We start from the raw sequence: 22,764 nt of genomic DNA on the forward strand, positions 1-22,764 counted from the left end.
GACAATTTTTATACCAGAATAGAAAACCCCAAAATAGGGAATTTAACAGTTTTGGGCTTCAAGCCCCAAACAATGTCACCAAAGTAGCTTTTAATTAGACAAAAAATTCCAGAGCACATTGCTCCAACCAATACAATTTACGGCCTTCCAAAGGCACCACTCAGTATTACACTAAAATCAGAAAAGAGTTTACATGCTCTCCGAATTCAACAAAGGAGACTGGCTCCCAATTTCTTACAGCCTACACAAGGCAACTTTACAAAAATCTTATCTCTTGGCCTCTCTAGGCACAAGCTACCACTTACAATTTAGTATCTAGTACCCATACTACTGGGCCTTTGTGAAAAAAGAAGAACAGGTTAACACTACTGGCCCAAACTCAAAATGTATGGAGGTGTACACTTGCGCTCCTAGAAAACCAAGAATAAAACCCTACTTGGGCTCACGGCCCAATAATACAGAGGCTACTGTGGTGACTAGAAAGAATTAATTAATGCTTTACAGAAAGAGAAACAGTTACAAAATCGTAGTCACCTCAAGATAAATTGAAGGGGAACTTGAGAGGGTAACACTCTCTATCCCCGATTTACAGTTTAAGACTTTATGAAATTTTACATGAGAAGAAGTTGTTTACATCCTTAGGAAACGGATGGTTACATAGTTAGAAATTAAAAGCTTCCCCTCGGGGAAGTCTGCGGAGATAGCTACAGAGATATAAAACTGGTGGCCATTACCTGGGCTGATGTTCTGCCTTCCGAAGAATGAGGCACCCTGCCTCCTGGCTTAACACAAACTCTAAATAACTTGACAATCTATAAGACAAGGTAGCTTGAGAATGCCGAAGCTTTTATACCCGAGGGGAGGGTTTGAGAAGGCTCTGGACTAAATCGGGACACACCCTCTCATTTTTATTGGCAGAACAAAAAGCTACAAGAAGCCTATGATTGGGTGAAAAATAATTAGGGAAAATTTGTGATTGGCCAGACTCAAAAGCTGGTGGGAAGAGAAGGAAGTGTTGCAAACCTTGAAGTACCAAAATAAATTAAAGTCAATTTAGTTGCGAAAACTTATGAACACAAAACTTCTTCAAATCGTTAATTATTCCACCTTGCACCAGAGTGCATGACCTAAGTTTTTATAGACACATCTGTGAAAAAATGTTCAAACTTCTTGATGTACACCAAAATTAAACAAATAAATTCAATCAGTTTAGGAAACTTTAAAATAAAATATTACTTACTTATTCAGTAGTGACATCTTCTGGTTAATGTCCCAACTTTATGCATTAGCTGTTTCAAGAGTTGTTCGATAGATAGTGTTTCTTAAGGCGCTTCTTTTAAATGTGCTGGGCTGAGGTGTACATCCCGATACAATTATTATTATTATTATTATTATTATTATTATTATTATTATTATTATTATTATTATTGTTGTTAATAAAAAACAGTCTTATCAGCACACTATTTTAATCCATAACTGATATTTGGACTTTAAAGTCCATCATCATTGTTAAAATTAATTACAACATTTAAGTCCACATAAGTGTGTTATCAAAATGAATTAAAATAAGTTAAAATAGAGCCCTGTTGAGATCATCTGTAAGAATTAGAAAAAGAGAGAATAAGTGTAAAAGTGTGAAAATAACAATATAAACGTTATGATGTGATATAAGGTGCGACTGTTTGCGATTAATGATAATAATAAATACTAATATCAGCACTGTTTACTAAGATGGCTTTGATATTTTATAATGGTTGTAACAGACTACATGACAAAGCTGCGGCCATAATGAGCATGTTTGGTTCAACATGTGCATGTGAACTGACTTTTTCTGCCCAAAAAAATTCTGCAAAAATAAACATAGGTAAAAAATGACAAGAAGGTAATCTAAAGGCAATATTTCATCTGCAGGCTTCTAAAAGTTTTGTTCCTGACATTTCAAATATATTATAGCAAACCAAAATTTACAGAAGTACTGAGATCGCATAAAGCAACCAAAGATTATGAAGTAAACTGTGTAAATGTACATGTCTAATGTAAGCAGGATAAAATAGATGTGTTTAAATATCCTATCTTAATGTCATCTTCAATAACGATTATAATTGTCACTATATTCAGCAATTGCCACTACCACTGATATTAAAATGACACGTAATCATTCCTAGGCTACGTAGTAAGTCATCATATATCACGACAGACTAGCATGTAGGTGCATAAGGTGGATGTGCCTATCCAGTAGCTCCAACTCGCATGACTTTGAACAAAGTTAGCCTTTTACAAAGGGCACTAGGAAAGTTTTGCAATACGCAGAAACGGTTGGCTGGACACCCCTGTTATGGTGAGGTATTAAAAGAGGGGTGAAAACCAGTCTATAAGACTGTAAGGCGCAACCTTCACACCAGTTGTTACCAAGCAGTGGGACTGAAAGCAAGTTAAGATGTCATTGTGGTCTAAAGGTGAATATCACGCAATTATCCGCTACAGTTTTGCTCGTGGATTAACTGTTGATCAGTGCCTGGAGGAAATGACTCCTGTGCTGGGGAAAGACTGTCCACATCGGACAACAATTTTCCGCTGGTACAAAGAGTTCCAGAGGGGAAATTTTGAGGTTGAAGACGATCCTCGTTCTGGGCGACTATCTGAATTGGTGAGGAAAACATTGAAGCTGTGAGGAAAATGTTGCAGCAAGAGAGCCGGTTGACATATCGGCAGGTAGAAGAGATCCTCCACATCCCTGCACCAGCTATTCATTCAATTCTACATGACCATCTCCATGTTAGGAATGTTTGTTCCCTTTGGTTGCCCCATTCACTTTCAGAGGAACAAAGGGCACATCGAGTGAAATGGTGCCGAAAAATGCTAAAACAGTTTGAAAATGGGACTTCATGTAATGTCAACTGCATCGTTACAGGTGATGAAACTTGACTTTATTATTACGATGTCCCAACAAAATATCAGAACAAGGTTTGAAGATGAGGGTACTCCTGTGACTGTGAAAAAATCAAGGTCATTGAAGAAAAGGATGATTGCAGTATTCTTCACTGAACGGGGCATCCTGACTCGGGTTGTGCTAGAAACACAAAGGACAGTTACTGCGAAGTGGTACAGTGATACTTGTCTGCCTCAAGTTCTCCAGGCTCTCAAGCAGCTCCGTCCAAGGTCACGGCTCAACAATTGGCTCTTGCATCACGACAATGCTTCAGCACATCGTGCTAATGTAACAATGAATTTTCTTCCCAGATCAGGGTTGACTGTGCTTGATCACTCTCCATACAGTCCTGATCTTGCTCCATGTTACTTCGCACTCTTCCCAGAAGTGAAGATGAAGCTGAAAGGGCAGAGTTTTGCATCCGACGAGGAGCTTCTGGCAGCATGGGATCAAGAGTGTGAAAATATAATTGAAGGAAAGTGGCAGAGTTGGTTCAGTGACTGGTTTTGACGTATGGAGAAGTGTATTGAGTGTGGTGGAAATTATTTTGAAAGTCTAAAGCGTTCACTCACATTACAAAACTTTCCTAGTGACCTTTGTATGTTCTGCTTAGCAAAGTATACGGTATACCTGCTTTGTCTCTCCGCCCATCTTACTGCTCGGTAGTTGCACATGTTGACCAGGCTTGCACACAAGATTCCACACCAGGACACGTCTGCACTAGACTGACAGCTCAAAACCAAGGTCTTTGAGAATTAAGTTTAGCAAGGAGCTGCCAGAATGTGGCATTCACTATCCCAAAATTTAGAAAATGAATGATACCAGCAACCACGCCTTCAGGTGGACTGAATGCATGAAAACTCATTCTATTTATATACTGTATTTCCTTTCTTCACTCACTTATTCATTCTCATCTCTCTGACAAAGGGTATTTTGTAAATTAGAAAGCTTTGAATGTTCTATGACAACCCTTTGCACGAGCTCATAATATAAAGTTTGTAACATATAAAACAGTTATATGAGCATGAAGTATCGAGGACTAATAACAGATGTTAATATGTCTGTGTTTTGCAGGGATTTCACATCCTTATGGATGGAACTGATGGATTTGGAGGCCTTGGATCCAGTGTAGTACAGTATCTCCAGGATGAGTATCCAAGGAAGAGTGTTCTAGCATTTCCAGCAATACAGTCCAACTTTACTGATTCATCTCCTACAAATGACAGTTTACGGGTTATCAACTTGACTCTGCTTTTCTCAAAATTAGCAGAGCATAGTTCATTATTTGTGCCTCTTAGTGTAGCCTCATTGGGATGGAGAAAACCAGGACCTCCCAGAGAATTTCGGTATCTACGGTACAATGTAAGTTGGATTTCAAGTTTAGCTATTATACAGCGTGAAACAGCTGCCCCTATTTCTTCATATTTATGCAACCCCAATTTATAACCTACCATGAAAACATCTCCCTTGTAGTCAGATGATAAGTTCTTGTGTAGGTGCGTGGCTTGAAATACAAGTACTTGTTGCTGACAAACAATAATGAATGCATGCATAGAACTGTGCTATGTGTATGAAAGGAACTCACCTTGTTCATACCAAGATGTTGCAATATTAACATAACTGCAAGAAACTTCTTCATGGCTATGGTTAGAGGCATGATTTTTTCGCATTAACGATAAAGGCGACAAAAAAAATATTTTGAAGCAATTTTGAGATGTCTTAATGGATCATATGATTCTGGTTAAAAAAATAGTGATTTTGTTTTTGGAAATTACAGCAAATTAAAGTGATAAGGCCAGTTGAAAGCAAAATTTATTTATTTTGCAGTAGGCTCAAAACTGCAGAGAAATGCATGGAAAATAACGAGCTTGAAATTGTATTTCAGTGTTACGTGTTTGAAGGGAAATGGAAGACAAATGAAGGATTTGTCAATTTGACATAAATGGCTGTTTGTTTTAATTTTTAAAATTTGTTTTACGTTGCACTGACGCAGGTCTTATGGCTACGGTGGGATAGGAAAGGGCTAGGAATGGGAAGAAAGGGGCCTCAGGATCTGCCATGTGTGAAAATGAGAAAGCACAGAAAACCATCTTCAGGGCTGCCCACAGTAGGATTTGAATCCACTATCTCCCAAATTCAAGCTGATAGCTACGTTACCCACACCACAGCTACTTGCTTGTTCATTTTAATATTCTAGGAAATCCTTTAATGGTATGGCCATATAGGATGAAAGGGTAAATTATTATGTCATTACCGTATCGATATTATTTCTGTTTATATATTGGTTATATATAATTTGGTTTCCGCTAAGAACTGAGAATCAATATATCCACGCGCAGTTTCCACCTTCTTCTCAACCAGAAATTCAAAAACAGCTTCACGTCCAACAACCAACAACGCAACTGACCAACACAGCTTTAATACACCAAATACCTAATTTCTCCGCTTAAGTGATCAGTGTCAAGCCAACTCAACATTAAAAGAGTATCACTCTTTACTCTCCAGACTTTGTACATACTTGTATATATGTTTATATGTGTCATTTTACATTGTTTCTTTAGTACGAGGACTACTGACATCCACGAGGTTATATTTTACAACTCTAAGCACCCCACTAGTACTTTGTTCCAAACTTGTTTGTACATATATTATTATTTACTACTCACCTGTACCATACTAACATTTCTCATCTCATTACCAAACTTCACTTTTTTAATTATAACATCCATACGATTATTACAGTTAAAAATAACATGTTTTTAGGATTCGACAAAATACTTATGTATGATTTAATATGGCTGATGATGACCCCTAGGCGGGTCGAAACTAGTTCCATGTAATTTATAACATTGTAAATACATATTAGTACTGAATAGGTGGAAACCTTACTGTGTTACTATTCATATGTTATATATCTTTCACATAAATAATTTACAAATCGCATAAATGAAAATTTTTATGAATAATTTTGGAAAATGATTAAAGCGAAATTCAAGCGCTGCGGGAAGCGCTATTTCACGAAATAACGTGAAAAATGGTTTCCATTTTGCAAAATTGCACGTAAATTAAATGCAAGAAAAATAATGTCTCTGGCTATGGTGCTCAACAATCGACACTGTGTTTTGGTTTTGGAGGTTCAAGACCTGTGCTGGCAAAATGTTTTAATGCTTATATTTCAATCCCATGTGAACCGCAGTAATGAAAACCAGTAGTGATGATGATCACGTAGCACATTCAACACACTCTACTATGTCTGCATTTCGATACCTTTTTAGATGCTCATGAACTGCTTATCCTGACAGTGTTAATGTTCTCACTTTTAGCTACGTTCACATTGAGTACTTAAACCCACTTATTTGAAACTTTGCTGCATTGAAGAAGAAGAAGAAGAACAACAACAACAACCATGTGGCTTTTGATTACTGCATTTGGTTTTGAGAGTCTTTGAATGATTAATATTTATGAATTTTGTTTTAGTCATAGGAATAATTTTTTCCTGAATGCATAGGCCTATGTTAATATAAAAATTAGCCTTTCCAAGACTAAAGTAATGTCAGTAGACAAAAAAAAAGAAAAGAACTTTCGAGAATTGAATGTTAGGTTGGAATACAAAGCTGGAACAGGCAGATAATATCAAGTATTTAGGATGTGTATGCTCCCAGGATGGTAGTATAGTAAAGTGAAATTGAATTAAGGTGCAGTTTGCAGTTGTGATGAACAGTATTCTTTAAGAAGAAGTCACCTCCTCGGCGAAATTATCTTTACACCGGTCTCTTTTCAGGCCAACTTCGCTTTGCGGGAGTGAAATAAAAATGAAATGGCGTATGGCTTTTAGTGCCGAGAGTGTCTGAGGACATGTTCAGCTCGCCAGGTGCAGGTCTTTCGATTTGATGTCTGTAGGTGACCTGCGAGCCGTGATGAGGACAAAATGATGATGAAGACAACACATACACCCAGTCCCCGTGCCAGTAAAATTAACCAACGATGGTTAAAATTGCCGGTAATCGAACCTCGGAACCCTTTGACCAAAGACCAGCACGCTAACCATTTAGCCATGGAGCTTTACGGGAGTGAAAGCTGGGTGGACTCAGAATATCTTATTCATAATTTAGAAGTAACAGACATGAAAGTAGCGAGCATGATCGCTGGTACAAACTGGTGGGAACTTTTGTAGGAGGGTACGTGGAATGAGGAGTTAAAGGCTAAGTTAGGAATGAACTCGTTGGATGAAGCTGTGCGCATAAACCGGTTTCTATGGTGGGATCATGTGAGGCGAACGAAGGAGAATAGTTTACCTAGGAGAATAATAGAATCAGCCATGGAGGGAGAACAAAACGACAATGGTTAGACCAGTGGCGAAGCGTGCTATGAGACAATGAGACAGTGTCTACCCTAGAAATCCAGTGAATAACATGATTTGCAATTTTAAAATTCCTCTTAAATTCTATAGCATTTATTTATTTACGTCTATTTCTACGTCTCATCGGTTCACTGATGCATCAACGCTTTTAGCCCAGTAACTGCAGGACTGCTTCTAGCCGGCCGTGGCCTTCACATTGTGCTGGTCAATTGTTGATGAGACGTTTTCATTAATGACTCGGCCACAGCGCAGCAACATTTTCGCATTTCACGGTAAATTTGTAACAGGCGCATGTGCAATGGAGAAAGCAATTCAAGGAAAATACCAACGCTTGAGACGTTCCTTCCAATGTCTTTCGCAATCTTGCTGTTCATTGCTCGCTGACCTCGAGTAAATTGTCCTGGGTAGCCTCTTGCATCTCTCTCTGGCTCTTCATTTATACAGTACACATTGTGATTGTCTTTTAGGTTTTCTTCTAATTGAATTATTCAGACTTAGAAATGTATAACAAACTTGCCCTTATTGACATTTATTCATTCAGGGGTTTTCCAAATCAACATATGAAGAGAAATGCGGACTGAGAATAAAAAGATACTTACTCCTAAGCTAATTAAGTCAGCAAGATGGTAAAACAATAAGAAAATTCAGATCTCAATGGTATTTGAAATATAACTGGTTGACAGGGAGCATCAAAAGAAACTAAATCTACTGCTATGTTTGTGTTATTTTTCAGCGTCAGTCTTTCCTCAGAACTAGCTGATGAATTTCATGTAAATATGCCCTTCATTTGAGTGAGGCAGACTAAAGAATGAACTACAGTGTAACCCCGATTTTGCGTGACCTCGATTTAACATTAAAAATTAAATAATTGAAGTTCAACCAATTCAATACATAAAAGAAAGAAATGTAGTAATTACATTCTTATTTAAATGGGACCGGTTTTGACCCTAGTCCAGGTCATCGTCAGCCGTAAAAACAAGTAGGCGAAATCACACAATGTTTATGAATATTGAAGAAATGGGTCAGTTTCACACTCTGTCAGGCACAAAGTCACAACACTATCAAATAATATATGAAGATTATAAATAAACTTGAAGTCGCAGACGAATAGATTTGTAGAAGCAAACCGCCATTTTCCGGTGATCAGCGCGACACATTCAAGGTCTGCGGTCTCGAACGCCAAAGTAGGGTGGAGAATGTCTTGAAGGTCCAATCTTTTTCTCGGTTGCGGGAAGTTGAGTACATATATAAAAAATATACGACGCAAATCAGTATAATTGAATGAGAACTTGTGCTCCTGCTAAGTTCTTGGAAAACAGTTGACTTGAAAAAACAATTGTAAAGAGAAAAAAATGTAGTAAAAAGCGCAATATCGGAAAACAGATGAAAACTTATATGCACAGTGCGCTATTTTTTAAATTGAAAAAATTATTAGGACATGATTGAAGTAGTCGAAGTTGGCGCAAGACAAGAGTTAAAATTTGAAAGAGGAGAACCGAAATGAAGGTCGATTGTTTTTTTTTTTTTATAAATAGAGAAGGTAGAATAAATTAACAGAGGAAGCGTGATAGTGAAAAAAGAGAAAAAATAAAAGAGATTGAAGTTAGATGGTATTGAGGAAGGATAAGATAGGGAAAATGAAGGAGGGGTAGTTTAGGGTGGGTTAGGAGGGTGGGTTATTGGAGGTAGAAAATGTGGGTGGGAACTTTGTAAGGCATGGAAAATAGAATTGGGGTTTTGGAATTTGGAATTTTTGAGAAGAAGAATTAGGAAAGAAATTTCCAGTCCCGAAAATTATTTCATAAGAGCAATACAATTTTATATTCGATTTAACGTAATTCACAATAGGGCATTTAGCGTTACAGAAATGTGAAAATTCTCAAATATTTATTTCTATTTGTTTTGGTTATGGGACATTAGGAACCTATGAAAAAAAGACGTCATAAGCTTGCTAAGGATGGTTCAAGGCAGAAGAGGAATTTAGAGCGTGGGTACTTAGGGCTAAAGTGAGATGTCAGACTCAGATCACATCCGACCGTGGCCAATGTAGTAGAAGAGGAGCCCCATTTTAATGACGGTGTTTTTAAAACCTTCGAAAATTCATATATTAATCTGTGCAATATCCTTCGGTTATAATGAGAACTCTCTTACTGATTCATCCGTTATTATGGGCAAATTTGGATGTGTCGGTTTTTATCCATTATCAATGTTCATACACTCTATTCCAGCATTTATATTGAATGTGATTGATCATACTCCAGAGTTGGTCTTGGCCTGAGGTCTCCTCACAACTCCGACTGGTGTAAACAAACATCAGGATAACATGTTTTCGCAATAAGTGAAATGACAGCAGTTGTTAACTCCTTAGAAATAAAGGCTGAAGTAAACGATTGCTTAAATTTAATACTGTGTACTGAAATAAATTAAGAATGTGGTACTTCTCCTCAACATACAGCGGTGTGCATAACTAATTTCACAGGTTAGGTTATGTACTTTCGCATCTTGTTAAATTTCAGAAAGGCTGTTCCCATGTAAATTCATAGTGAAAATTTTATCATTATTCCACAGGGACCTTTAAATGTTTTCATAATACGTGCGCGGTAAACCTAGGTTAGGTGACGCTATTTGAAGTAAGAAAATTGAAATATTTGCCACAAGACTTTGGAGGGTGATGCTATTACATACCTGCCAAGTATTCCGGTTTTTCTGTAAAATGTACAGATTTTGAGAGTGTTTTACGGTTGTACGGATGAACAATGTTATTGTATGGATTTTGAATATCCACACTTGTTTTCACTTTTTGCGTCAAGTAGCTGGTAATTACATAAAATCAGCTTCATGTTCTGTATCGCACTTTAACAGATTCACAACTATTTTTTATTTTCCACCTTGTCGATACATTAATTGCTTAAGGCAACTTATTGGTTAAAAGTGGTACATGTTTCGTATATTGTTAACATCTTCCCCACATAACACTCTTTAGATGAAAAATTCATATATGACAAAGTATCAGTGCTTGAGAGGAAGTGTCCTTAAAATTAACATGACTTACTTGACTTAATTCCTGTTGTTCTTGGTGGAACATAGGGCATCAAAAAGCATCTCCATTTGATCCTATTGTCAGCCAACCTCTTCACCTCTCTCCAGGTCTTTCCTTCTTCCATTGCCTCCATGTGTACAGATCTTCACCACGTTTGTTTGGGCCTTCCTCTTCTCCTCCTACCCTGCAGGTTCCAATCCAGTGCCTCTCTCTCAGTGGCTTCATTCCCTTTCCTCAGCGTATGCCCTATCCATTTCCGCCGCTTTATCTGTATGGCCATCTCGGTTTCACCCGTCCTTCTCCATAGTTCATGATTGGAGATTATTTCTGGGCAGCAGATGTTCAGAATCTTCCTTAAACAGTGGTTGACAAAGGTCTGCAACTTGGAGGTAATCACTTTAGTCACTTTCCAGGTCTCGGACCCATACAGTAGAACAGCCTTGACATTACTTCGGAAAATACGAAGTTTGGTCCTGATAGATATTTTGTTGTTCTTCTATACCGGATAGAGTCACCATTTGCTTTTTGTATACGTTGAGAGACATCCTGTACCGCTCCTCCATCTTTGGTAACTACACTGCCCAAATAGGTGAAACTATCCACATCCTCTATAGGTTCATCACTGAAGACAAATGGGTCTATATGATTTTTCACGTGAGTTTAATCCTGGTGTAAACAAATAGGCGGAGCACCTTGGCTTTGCACGTGGACACAGACGTAGTTGATTGGAGAAGCAACCGTCACACTCACTGGACTGTATGCGAGCTCGAAGAAAATTAGTACGTCGCATTAATTTAATTTTATCTTAGTTTATTACATTTAGATAGTCTGAAAGAGTACGTAATCAAATTAAAATATGGTTGTCATATATACCGGTGTGTATCTATATATTTTTTAAAATAAAACAGTGATTAAATAACAAGATATGAAGGCGGAAGGCGTGGTGTAATGCAGGAAGTCTTCTCATAGTGAGGGAAAGTCCCAAGCTGTACAGTGTGGAGATAAGGTGTTGCATCTTGCAGCAGTGAGAGAAATGGAGCAAGAGGTACGACCATCGCGTGTAGTGAAGCACAAAAGAGGAAAACCGTTCAGAAGTGACCATAGGCAGTGCGTTGTGAATGTTTTTAATAAAATAAGTGAACAGAATCCAGGTTTAGCCGTAAAAGAGGTAGAGAAACTAAGTGCAGAGTTGTGTGGGTTGTCGGCTAGTTCGGTTCATAACATGTGGACAGAGTTTAGAAAGACAGGGAAATTAACAAAGCCGGGAAAGGAACGTAAACAACCTCAAAGAGTCGAGAAGTACGACGATATCATCAAAAGTGGTATTAGAAGGAAAATTCATGAATTCTTTTTTCGGAATGAACCACCTACTTTACGCAAGGTATTAGACAGTGTGAATAAAGATAAAACTTTACCCACCTTCAGTTTAACTACATTGTACAGACTTTAAAGGACATATGGTTCCAGTTTCTTAAAAGAGAACGTAAACCTGTGTTAATGGATAGGGAGGATATTGTATTGTGGAGACGGAAGTATTTGCGTGAATTAGGGGATGTCGTGCAGAAGGTCGCAAAATTTATTACTTGGTTGAAACGTGGCTTAACGAAGGACACATAACTTCGAAAGTATGGGTTGATTCCACTGTTAAATCCAAGAAACAGGCCTTTGTTTCTGGACTTTCAACTGGCCTGAAACAGCCGACTGGGAAAGGCAAAAGGCTTATCATTGTTCATGTAGGTAGTGACTCTGGTTTTGTGGAAGGTGGAGCTCTTGTGTTTAAATCTAAAACGACACGATAGTATCATGAAGAAATGACAGGTGACGTTTCTTTATCGTGGTTTTCGTCTATCCTGCTGAAATGTTAAAAATTAAATAATTGAAAAGGAGGTTCAACCTATTCAATACTTAAAAGAATGAAATGCAGTAATCACATTCCTATTTAAATGGGACCGGTTTCAACCTTAGTCCAGGTCATCATCAGCCGTAAAAACATGTACAATGTTTGTGAATATTGGAGGTCAGTTTCACACTCTGATAGGCACAAAGACACGACACCACATTCTGTCATGCACAAAGTCACAACACTATCAACTAATATACGAAGATCAAAAATAACTTGAAGTCACAGAGGAATAGATTTGTAGTAGAAAGCCGCCAGCTCCTGGTGATCAGCGCGGCACATTCAAGGTCATGCGCTGCAGTCGAACGCCAAAGTAGAGTGGAGAATGTTTTGAAGGTCCAGAATTTGTCACGGTTGCGGGAAGTTAAGTACGTATATAAAAATATACGACGCAAATCAGTATAATTGAATGAGTACTTGTACTCCTGCTAAGTTCTCGAACCCGGCAGCATGATTGTAATGGATAATGTATCTTACCATTCTGTTAAAGTGGAACGAATCCCTACAATGGCAATGCGGAAAGACCAGATCATTGCTTGGCTCGACAGTCACCAAGTAGAATACAAGGCTGATATGGTCAAAGCAGAACTCATTGAACGGGTGAGGTCAGTGCGAGACCAGTATGACAAATATATTTGCGACGAAAGAGCACAGAAAGCGGGCCACTGCATGCTACGACTTCCACCCTACCATTGCACTCTGAATCCCATTGAATAGATATGGAGTCAAGTGAAGGGTTACGTTGCGGGAAACAACACGACCTTCAAGCTACAAGACGTACGAGCTCTACTTTGCACAGCCCTTGAAAATGTGACAGCAGATAACTGGAAGGACTGCATTAGAAATGCAACGAAAGAAGAAGACGTTCTCTCCTAGATGTCTCCGCTAAAAAACTGTGAGCATGCACCCTGGTGCGAAGTGAAGGAACTTTATTTGAAGAAATTTTGTTTTCATAAGTTTGTTCTTTACTAAATTTCGTTAATTCTTTTGTGGGTTGGCAATATTTAGCTTTTCCTTCTGGCAGTTTTGAATTTAGCCAATCCCTAATTTCTGCAATTAATTTCCGACCAATCATGTGTTTCTTCTTCTATTTTGTGTGTAACTTTTGATGTTAACCAATAAAACACTGCAGGTGTGTCTTGATAATTCATGAAAGGTCTCGAACTTTCCCTGAGGGTTTATAAACTGCTAATTTTCTTGTCTCTCGGCCACTCGATCAACATTTAACCTAGTGTATGGACGTGTAGCAGGAGGCGGGAGGCGCCTCTTTCATCAGGCAGCAGGTCTTCAGCAAGGTAATAGCCATTTAACATCTTTATTTCTTGCTAGCTCAGCAGTTTAAGCCGCAGGAAAGGTCCGAAACTTTTGCCATGTAACCTACTTTTCTACAATGTAATTTTTGCCGGCTTATGTAAATATCTTTACTGTAAATCGGGGATAGAGAGTGCTTTACCCTCTCAAGCTCCCCTTCATTTTGGTTTTGAGGTGACTACATTTTGGTAACTGATTCTCTTCCTTATTGTTTTAAATTATTCTTATACGGGTCACCTCCATAGTTTGGGAATAGCCCCTGTTTCATCGGCCTAGTGCCTTTGAGGTTTTAAAATGAGTATTTAGCAGTGCAAATACACGCCTCCATTCAACTTGGTTTTGCAGGCTATTTACTTGACCTGTTCTTTTTCTGCTAAGGTCCAGTAGGTTGGGTACGAGATACCCCCGCTTCATTTGTGTAAGTTGTGCCTTGAGGGCAAGTAACTGTAGAATCTGACGTTGCCTTGAATAGACTTGATTAACTGAGAGCCTGTTAGCTCTTTTCAAATAAGATTACTGAGTGCCTTTTAAAGGCTTGATATTGTGAGTTAGAAGCAAGTGCTCCAGGGATTAGGGGATTTCTGCCCTTTGAACAAATTTGTGGCTTGTTAAAGTTGAGCTAGGATCTCAAGGATTATAAAACTTGGGGCTTGAAGCCCAGATGGTTAAATTGTCTCTAAATTTTGGATATTCTTGTTTTGGATAAAGCCTTGTCATTGTACCTAATGTTTAATTGTTATAAAATTTGCTAAAGTTGAATTTAAAGAAAAAAGAAAGTATAACCTTCAGTTTCAGTTTTATTATTTTTTAAATTTTTTTTAAATTTTTTTTTTGGCATTTGTAGTTAGACCCATTCACCCCAGCACCTTCTTTCACCTCTGCTAATCCACCAAACCACGGTAACACGTGGTAGCAGAGCGTGGTTGAATGGGTCTCAATTTAGCCCCTTTTGACGGCTGAACATAATCTTTGATTTGTACTCTGACAATTTTCTCAGTTGCTGGTTTCTAAATTTGTCAAGTTTCTGTCATAATGTCTGGCCCTCGCGAAGTCCTCCACCCCGGCTACTTGCGCAAGGAGGAATTGATTTATGAACTAGCTATTAGAAATGTTCAGTCTGGAGGCACGGTTGTGGCCAATACCACCAAGCTTAAAGAATCCCTTGGATTGCCAATTAGTATCTCAACTTTGGGACAGAAAGATATTGATGATGCTCTCTCCACGATCACGGACAACACTACTGAGCTAGCATCTGTAGTTAGTTTTTTTGAAGTAAGTGATCCATCTCCAAATCAACTTAAAAGAGTACAAGCTAGATTGTTCCATTTTTACCATAGAGTTAGTGATCTATTGTCTCTTAAGTTAAACAACGTTCAGGGTAAGGAGGCAAGTAATCTGGTTGAACACCTTTCCAATATGTCCAGTAAGGTTAGTCAATTGTTATCTGGGTCTGCTACTCCCAAACCCGACCAAGCCCCTGTGGTACACATAGCTAATGAGGAGGATTCTCCCAAGGGTCAAGAAGGTAGAAAATCTGTGGCTACTCAACAAACTTCTGCCCCATTAGGAAATGAATCTGAGCGTCGTACCTCAATCCCACCATTCGTTTTGAATAATGTAGTCTCTGAAACAGCTTTTCCGCCCCCTAGGCCTTTACCTACGATGTCACCTGGGTTCAGTAGTTTGCCTCATCCTTTAGCGATGTTGCTTAGGGGTATTTCTAAGTTCTCCGTTAACTCCACTTATGATGTCATTGCATTCTTAAGATTTTTAGTTGAATTTCAAGATCACACTCTAGTGTTTTCTCTTTCCCCTTCTCAAATCCTCCAGATTATTTATCCTGATTCTATTGGTGTCCTCTCAGATAAAATAATAAGAGCCATATCTGAACAATCATCTATTGAAGATTTCCATGCACACCTTCTGGCAAATTTTATTCCGGCTCGAGCAAGGTCTTCATTAATACAGAAGTACTATTACAGAGTACAGTGACTGGATGAAAACTTGGCAGACTTCATCCAATATATTAAGTCTTACACAAGGGTATTTGCTCTTGATTTCCCAGAAGATCAAATTGTACAGGCCATTGTGGAAGGGATTTCACCTCCCTACAGGTCATATGTGTTTCGCGTTGCGTCCACAGACTTTTGCCAAGTTAGAGGCTATGGCTGTCACAGCCGAAGGAGTTAGGTATGCTGACACATTACGGGTTGCTAAGGAGCCCCCTCCATCCTCGATTAATTTTCGGCCTCCACCTCGCCGAATCTTCACAACCCGCAAATGTTATGCTTGTGGGTCGCCAAATCATCTTCGGAACAAGTGTCCATTGATTAAATCCAGTAGGACAAAGAATGGAGCAGGGTCATCACAAGGATGTTTCAAGTGTGGCTCATTTAATCACATTGCCAAAAATTGCCCTAATGCCAACAACACCTGTTCAACTTCTGGTGCAACTTCCAACAATGCAAATAACCAAAAGTGACTAGTGGCATCGGCTGAGTCGGCGTGCTCACCTTCTTCAGGCTCAGCACCTGTTAAACCCGACGAAAGCTCAGGAAAAAGTCAGGGCTCGTCCAATTTATCATTCGAAGGTCCCAAAGAATGTCTTAGGATTGCGGTGGAGAACCCCGCACTTGTACCATTTCTCAAAATTTAATTTGATAATGAACCTGTTACAGCTCTATTAGACTCGGGGAGCGTGTGTTCCATTATTTCCGCTGAATTGTATTCCAAATTAAAGTCTATCTGTAAATTTTTGGATTATTGTTTCTCTGCGGCTCAATGCGTTTCGGCCAACTCTTCTCCAGTAGAAATTTTAGGTTTCATCTTCGCCAAAATTAGGATTGCTAAATTTACTTGGAAAGTTAAACTGTTTGTGGTTTAGCATTTGTCTTGCCCCATTATATTGGGAGCGGATTTCATGTCTTACTGGTCTAGTGCTCGACATTCAGAGCAAGTCGTGCACTTTCAAATTTGCTAGTAATTTCAAAAGAACCTTACTAAAATGTAATTCTGTCTCGTGTTCATCCGTTTCGCCTACCCAGGATGAGATGTTGTTAGACCTTAGACATCTACCTGAGGAGCAGGCTGAGAGTATTCGTAAGTTGTGTGAGTCGTTTCCAGAGGCTTTCTCCGATTCTCTTGGTGTTACTGACCTTATTGAATACAAGATTGAGGTTACTGATTCGATCCCAGTTAGGTTTCCACCTTAAAGGCTTTCTCCTCCTAAAATGAAGGCACTTAAGGAGATCATTGATCAAATGCTGAAGGATGGTATTATTCGACCCTCTAAGTCGGCGTATTCATCGCCTATTTTCTTGGTTCCGAAGCCCCAAGGTGGCTTCAGGCCTGTGATTGACTATAAGGCATTAAATTGGAAGGTAGTGTTACATTCTGTGCCCCTTCCCGACCTTCACTCTTGTTTTTCATGGTTTCGAAAAGCTAAGTTCTTTGCTATCTTAGGCCTTAATCAAGCGTATAACCAGATCCCTCTAGCCGAAGAATCCAAACATCTGACAGCCTTCGCCACGGATTGGAACTTATATGAGTACAACCGTGTGCCTTTTGGGCTCCCCAAGGGAGCAGCTGTGCTTACGAGACTGCTAGATAGGATCTTCTCCGACATCAAATTCGAGTACTTATACCATTATCTTGGTGATGTCGTCGTATTTTCTGAGACCTTTGAAGAATATCTAGATATTCTGAAAGAGGTCCTCAATCGCCTTCGTAAGGCAGGGTTAACTGTGAAGTTATCTAATAGGGTGTCCACCCGTATGGAAAACCTGGGAAACAGGGAAATGTCAGGGAATTCTATAAATAGTGGGAAAACCTGGAAATGTCAGGGAATTCAGGAAAAATTCTGGAAATTCATTCTTCTACCAGATCCATGTAATATAAACACATTTTTCAGTTTTTATAACATTACTCTAGGGCATGTCTTTTATGCCAGGAATAAATCGTAATGAAAAGTTAATGAAGTGTGCTCTCGAATGTAAAGTAACTAATAATATCAATAGCTATATGATATATTGATTGAATTTTCAATGTTTTGATCTGCTTACTATTGAATATTCTGTGTTGTTGAGGAATGGCGAGCTTGATGAATTTGGCCTATATTGCGTTCTCAGTTTTTCTGATCACTTAAATTCATGGCTTCCACAACAATATATGCATATAGACAAAATTCCACAACCCAACGGATGACTGTTTGTTTACTATGTAATGACTTGTGCGATAGTTACTACCTCTAAAATGTAAAAACAGACGCAAAACACTGACTGAATGCAGAAAAGTGTGAAATTCTCTTAAACTTAATACTCATTCAAGTGCTCATGATTATGATGATGATGATGATGATGATGATGATGATGATGATGATTATTATTATTATTATTATTATTATTATTATTATTATTATTGTTATTGTTATTGTTATTATTATTATTATTATTATTATTATTATTATTATTATTATTATTATTATTATTATTATTATTATTATTATTATTAAATGCACTGACGTAGGTAAGGCTTATGTAAATGTGTAGTGCATCGTAACACCATTTGGGCTGTGCCACGTTGAGTTTCCAACCTATCTTTCGTGTGAGGGGTTCGGAAGTTTTGAGGCACGACTAGTAGCTTGTAATAACATGTGTAATTTTGTGAATACAGAACAAGATTTAAAATAGTGACATCGCATTGTGAGATGAAGGTTACCAGGCGAGTTGGCCATGCGGTTAGGAGCACACAGCTGTGAGCTCGCATTCAGGAAATGGTGGGTTCGAATCCCACTGTCGGCAGCCCTGAAGATGGTTTTCCGTGGTTTCTCATTTTCACTCCAGGCAAATGCTGGGGCTGTACCTTAATTAAGACCACAGCCGCTTCCTTCCCATTCCTAGGACTTTCCTGTCCCATCGTCGCCATAAGACCTATCTGTGTCGGTGCGACGTATAAAAAAGGATGAAGGTTAGATAGATAGATAGATAAAGTTTGTTTGTTGGTTAAGAGATTTTGAGTTTGTGAAATATGTTTGGATGTATTCGGTCTTGATCCAGCCAATTCCAAGCGGCCATTCATATCGATTTATATCGGTTGAGTGCAATTTCGAAACCTGGCTGACAATTGTATTGTCTACATCACCATGTGGTTATGCTACCTCACTCCGTGTGTCTGGTATAGGTTTAATAGTGTTCAGTGTAGATGGAATTGTATTTACATCTGTGTGTTGGCTAGTATATAGTTAGTCCGTGTATCATACCTCAGTATAGTTCATGAAAGACAAGTGGCAAGAATGTGACCATGCCAAAATTGGCACCGTGGTCTCGATCAGCCATATAACATCCTTCCTATGTCAGTCATTAGTTGCAAATAATTTATTTCTTTTATTCTTAATAATAATGCACCTATTCTTGTTTGTGTCGGATATTGTTAGGAAGTGCATGCACTATCTTAGAAGGATTTGTGAATTTGTTTTCACTAGTGATTCGCGTGTGATTTTTGTAGTACAGTATTACATTTTACGAGGGCTGTGTGCCGCAGTTATATTGCATCAGCTGTTATCGAAGCAGTAGAGTGCTGGCAGCAATGTTCACAGGTTTTACAAACTGTCAATTTAGAATAAAGCTGTGCGGAATTTAGGACTATTTAAAAGATTTTTACAATATCCTTATCTTTCTTCTTTTTTCAGCTAACAATACCTTCATCAAAGCCAAGGAAAACTTTGTTTAATGAAAGGTGGCTGCTTGATGGTACTTTCAGAACATGGTTGAAACCCATTCCTCAAGATAAATTTTCAGCATATTGCATAATATTATAATCTGCATAATATGTAAAACATCATTTACTGTTAGCAACATGGGGAAGCAGGCATTAAAAAGTCACATGGGAGGAAAGATCATGCCAGTAGTGTCAAGTTCAGCCAGTTCTCGTCATCCCTTTCAAGTTATTTTAAAAAGGAACATTCAAATAGTGAAGTAACAAGACTTAAACTCAGTAGATAATACCTGGCCGTGCACAAGTTGCCCTCTGCCTGCCACAGCTATCACAACGAACTTTATCACATATGACTCCACTTCTTCTTCTTCTTCCATTAAAGAAGGTTCACCAGAGACGAGATGTCTACAGAATTATCTTTCAAGAGAGCAAGTAACCAAAGCTGAGATTATATGGTGCATGCATACTGTCATGCAACACCATTTTTTACGTGCCAGTGAAGCTAGTGTACGTTTGTTTCCAGTAATGTTTCCAGACTCTGAAACAACTTCGAAAGTTCAACTGCACAGAACAAAAGTTGTGTATAGAATCACTCATGGTTTAGCTCTCTATTTCCATAAACAAGTTCTTGAGTAAGTGCACACATTTCACTGTTGGGTTTGACGAGTCACTGAATAAAGTTTCTCAGATGGACCAAATGGATCTTGTAGTTCATAGTTTCAATCCTGATACTAATGAAGTATGCACTTCTTATTTTGATTCCATGCTTCTTGGTCACTCTACCTCCTCAAATTTGTTAAATGGCTTTTTTGCAAGCGCAGCAAGGACTCTATCTAAAAATAACTTACAAAGTTCAATGGATGGTCCAAATTTTAATAAAAAGTTCCTTCAGAATTTTGGTAATTTATTAAATGATGATCTAGATGCTCCTATTTTGTTGAACATTGGTTGTTGTGGCTTCCATACTGTGCACAATTCATAGAAAATGGCAGTAAAAGAAATCCTAAAAGTTTCAGACAGATCTTCCATTTGCATCACTCCTTTATAAATCTTTTATTGTTGATAAATGTCATGACAAGGTTTGTTAAGTCTGAGTTGCTGCAGTCTTCAGAAAATGTCCTAAAACGAATTTAGACAGTAAAGAAAATCTTCTGCCTGCATCTAAAATTGACATAGATTCTGCTGCTAAAGCAGCACTTCATGGCACTCCTGGATTAAGTGATAGAGATATGTTAGTGTTTCGCACATATTGTCCAAGAGGAATGGTAGCTTTATGCCAGAAGTTACTGGAAAGGTCACCGCTGGCACATCATAGTCATCATCATCTGCAGTTTCCAGCTGTTGGCTGGGTCTGCTCACTGCTGGCATATAAACTGACTAAATTTTCTTGTTTCGATCTAAGTGTAGCCAAGTAGCCTGTAAGCAGCAGGCTGCTAAGGATAGCTTTAAATGCCTTTGTTGAAAATAAATGGATCTCGGGTAATGAAGCCGATCATGTACAAAGGGTGTTCACTTCTGTTTGTGAGAATGATACTTTGAAAGAAGAAGTGAATTCTTTGACTTCTAAAGACGAGAAGTTAGATCACTTTTGGCTTCGCACTGTTTTTCCAACAGTAAATTTGAAAACAGTAAAGTAGGCTTCATTTCTCAAAATGATACTAATATTGTTTCATGGAAATGCTTCACTTGAACGTGGTTTTACTTTTAATAAAGAAATTATAGCCGAGAACATGCTACAAGTATCCCTTGTAGCATAAAGAATAATATATGACGCTATCCCAAACCCTGGTGGAATTGAAAAGGTCTCCATTAATAAGAACATGCTCCATGCTGCAAGGAGTGCTCATGCTGTGTATGTTCAAAATATAAAGGAGAAACGTGAAGCATTGGAAGTAGAAGATTCTTTGCCAAAAAAAAAAAAAAAAAAAAAAAAAAAAAAAAAAAAAAAAAAAAAAAAAAAAAAATAAACATAAAAATTAAAAATAAGAGAAAGGCCACTTTGTTGCTGAAAGAATTAGAAGAAAAGAAGCGGAGGGTGATGGCAGAAGCTTGACAGTCGTTGGTGGCTATGAAGAAATTTCTTCGCTGAAGCAGTAATGGTAGTACATTTAAAAAAAACTTAAAGTGAATTTAATTAGACTAAATTAAACTTCCAAGTTTTGAAATTTAATATGCACATTAATTGCTTTTTTAAAAATGTATTTTAATATTACTGATACTTCCTTTATAATTTTGTTTTTTGTCATTTTGTGTCAGGGAAAAAAATGGTTTTTATGTCTGGAAAACAGGAAAATGTCAGGTAATTTTAAAATCTGGATTTGGTGGACACCCTGAAGGTTGCTTTCGCTAAGCCTTCCATGTCATTTCTAGGGCATATCGTGTCGCCCGATGGTGTCGCAGTGGATCATTCTAGAACACAGGCCATCCGTGATTTCAAACCTCCCAAGGACATCAAAGGTATTGCCAGGTTCATCGGCATGGTGAATTTCTTCAGGAAATTTATTCCTAACTTTGCTAACAGAGCGGCGCCCTTGACTTACTCCGTAGGAAAGGCGTCAAATTTGAGTGGGAGCCTTCTCAACAAGCCGCTTTAGAAGACCTGAAATTAGTTCTTTGTAACGCCCCTGTCCTTGCCATGCCTGATTTCTCGAAGAAATTCATCGTCCAAACCGATGCCTCGTCGTCGGCGGTGGCTGCAGTCCTCCTTCAATAGACTGAACTCGGAAGGCGACCCATCGCCTATGCATCTAGGACATCATCGGCTCAAGAAGCCAAGTATTCCATCTATGAACTTGAAGGTTTGGCAGTCTTATTTGCACTAGAGAAGTTCCGCCTCTATCTGGAACAGATGTATTGAGGACTGGTGTTTTATGTTGCCCGTCGGGGCATGATAAGAAGATGAAAGTTGTGGTTCCAGCTGTTCGACTTGGAAACAGATAACCAAGCCTTAAGTTGGGTCTTAGCTAGGCCGCGGCGTGCTGGTCGTATAGCCGCTGGGCCATTAGAATTTCTGCCTTCCAGTTTGACGTTAGGCACATTTGGGGATCTGAAGATGTTGTCGCGGACGGACTAAGCCGCATGTTTGCTCATGATGTGGAGTCCTCCGAGCTGGAAGATAGTTCTTCGCTGCCCGAGTCCATACCTCCTGGTGTAAATGCCATTCTAACTTATGCCTCCATGTTGTTTAGGGATATTGAAAAATATCAACACGAAGATCCAGTGCTGGCTCGTATTATGGAAACCCTTTCTTCTGGGGAACATGTCGTCCCTTATCTATTGAGGACTGGTGTTTTATGTTGCCCGTCGGGGCATGATAAGAAGATGAAAGTTGTGGTTCCAGCTGTTCTTGTACCAATGATCTTCAAGTAGTACCATGAGACCCCATTAGGGGGGCATTTAGGCATCTTCTAAACCCGAGAAAAGATCCGAGAAATGTTCGTTTTGAAAGGTATGGACGGTGAAATTCGTGAATTGGTAAAAGCTTGTAAAGCTTGTTTGCTTAGTAAGCCCAC

General features: G+C 38.6%; 1 protein-coding gene across 4 annotated transcripts in view; it reads left to right on the forward strand.

Annotated features, from left to right (window-relative positions):
• The window catches only part of mst (misato mitochondrial distribution and morphology regulator), a 146,417-nt gene that overhangs the window by 52,726 nt on the left and 70,927 nt on the right, over positions 1 to 22,764 (forward strand). For all 4 annotated transcript variants that reach the window (XM_067146774.2, XM_067146773.2, XM_067146775.2 and 1 more), the window contains one exon: positions 4,004 to 4,291. In XM_067146774.2, coding sequence (XP_067002875.2) covers positions 4,004 to 4,291 — 288 coding nt within the window. The remainder of the gene's footprint in view (positions 1 to 4,003; positions 4,292 to 22,764) is intronic.

The sequence above is a fragment of the Anabrus simplex genome, chromosome 5 (genome assembly GCF_040414725.1).
Source record: "Anabrus simplex isolate iqAnaSimp1 chromosome 5, ASM4041472v1, whole genome shotgun sequence".
Taxonomy (NCBI): Eukaryota; Metazoa; Arthropoda; class Insecta; order Orthoptera; family Tettigoniidae; genus Anabrus; species Anabrus simplex.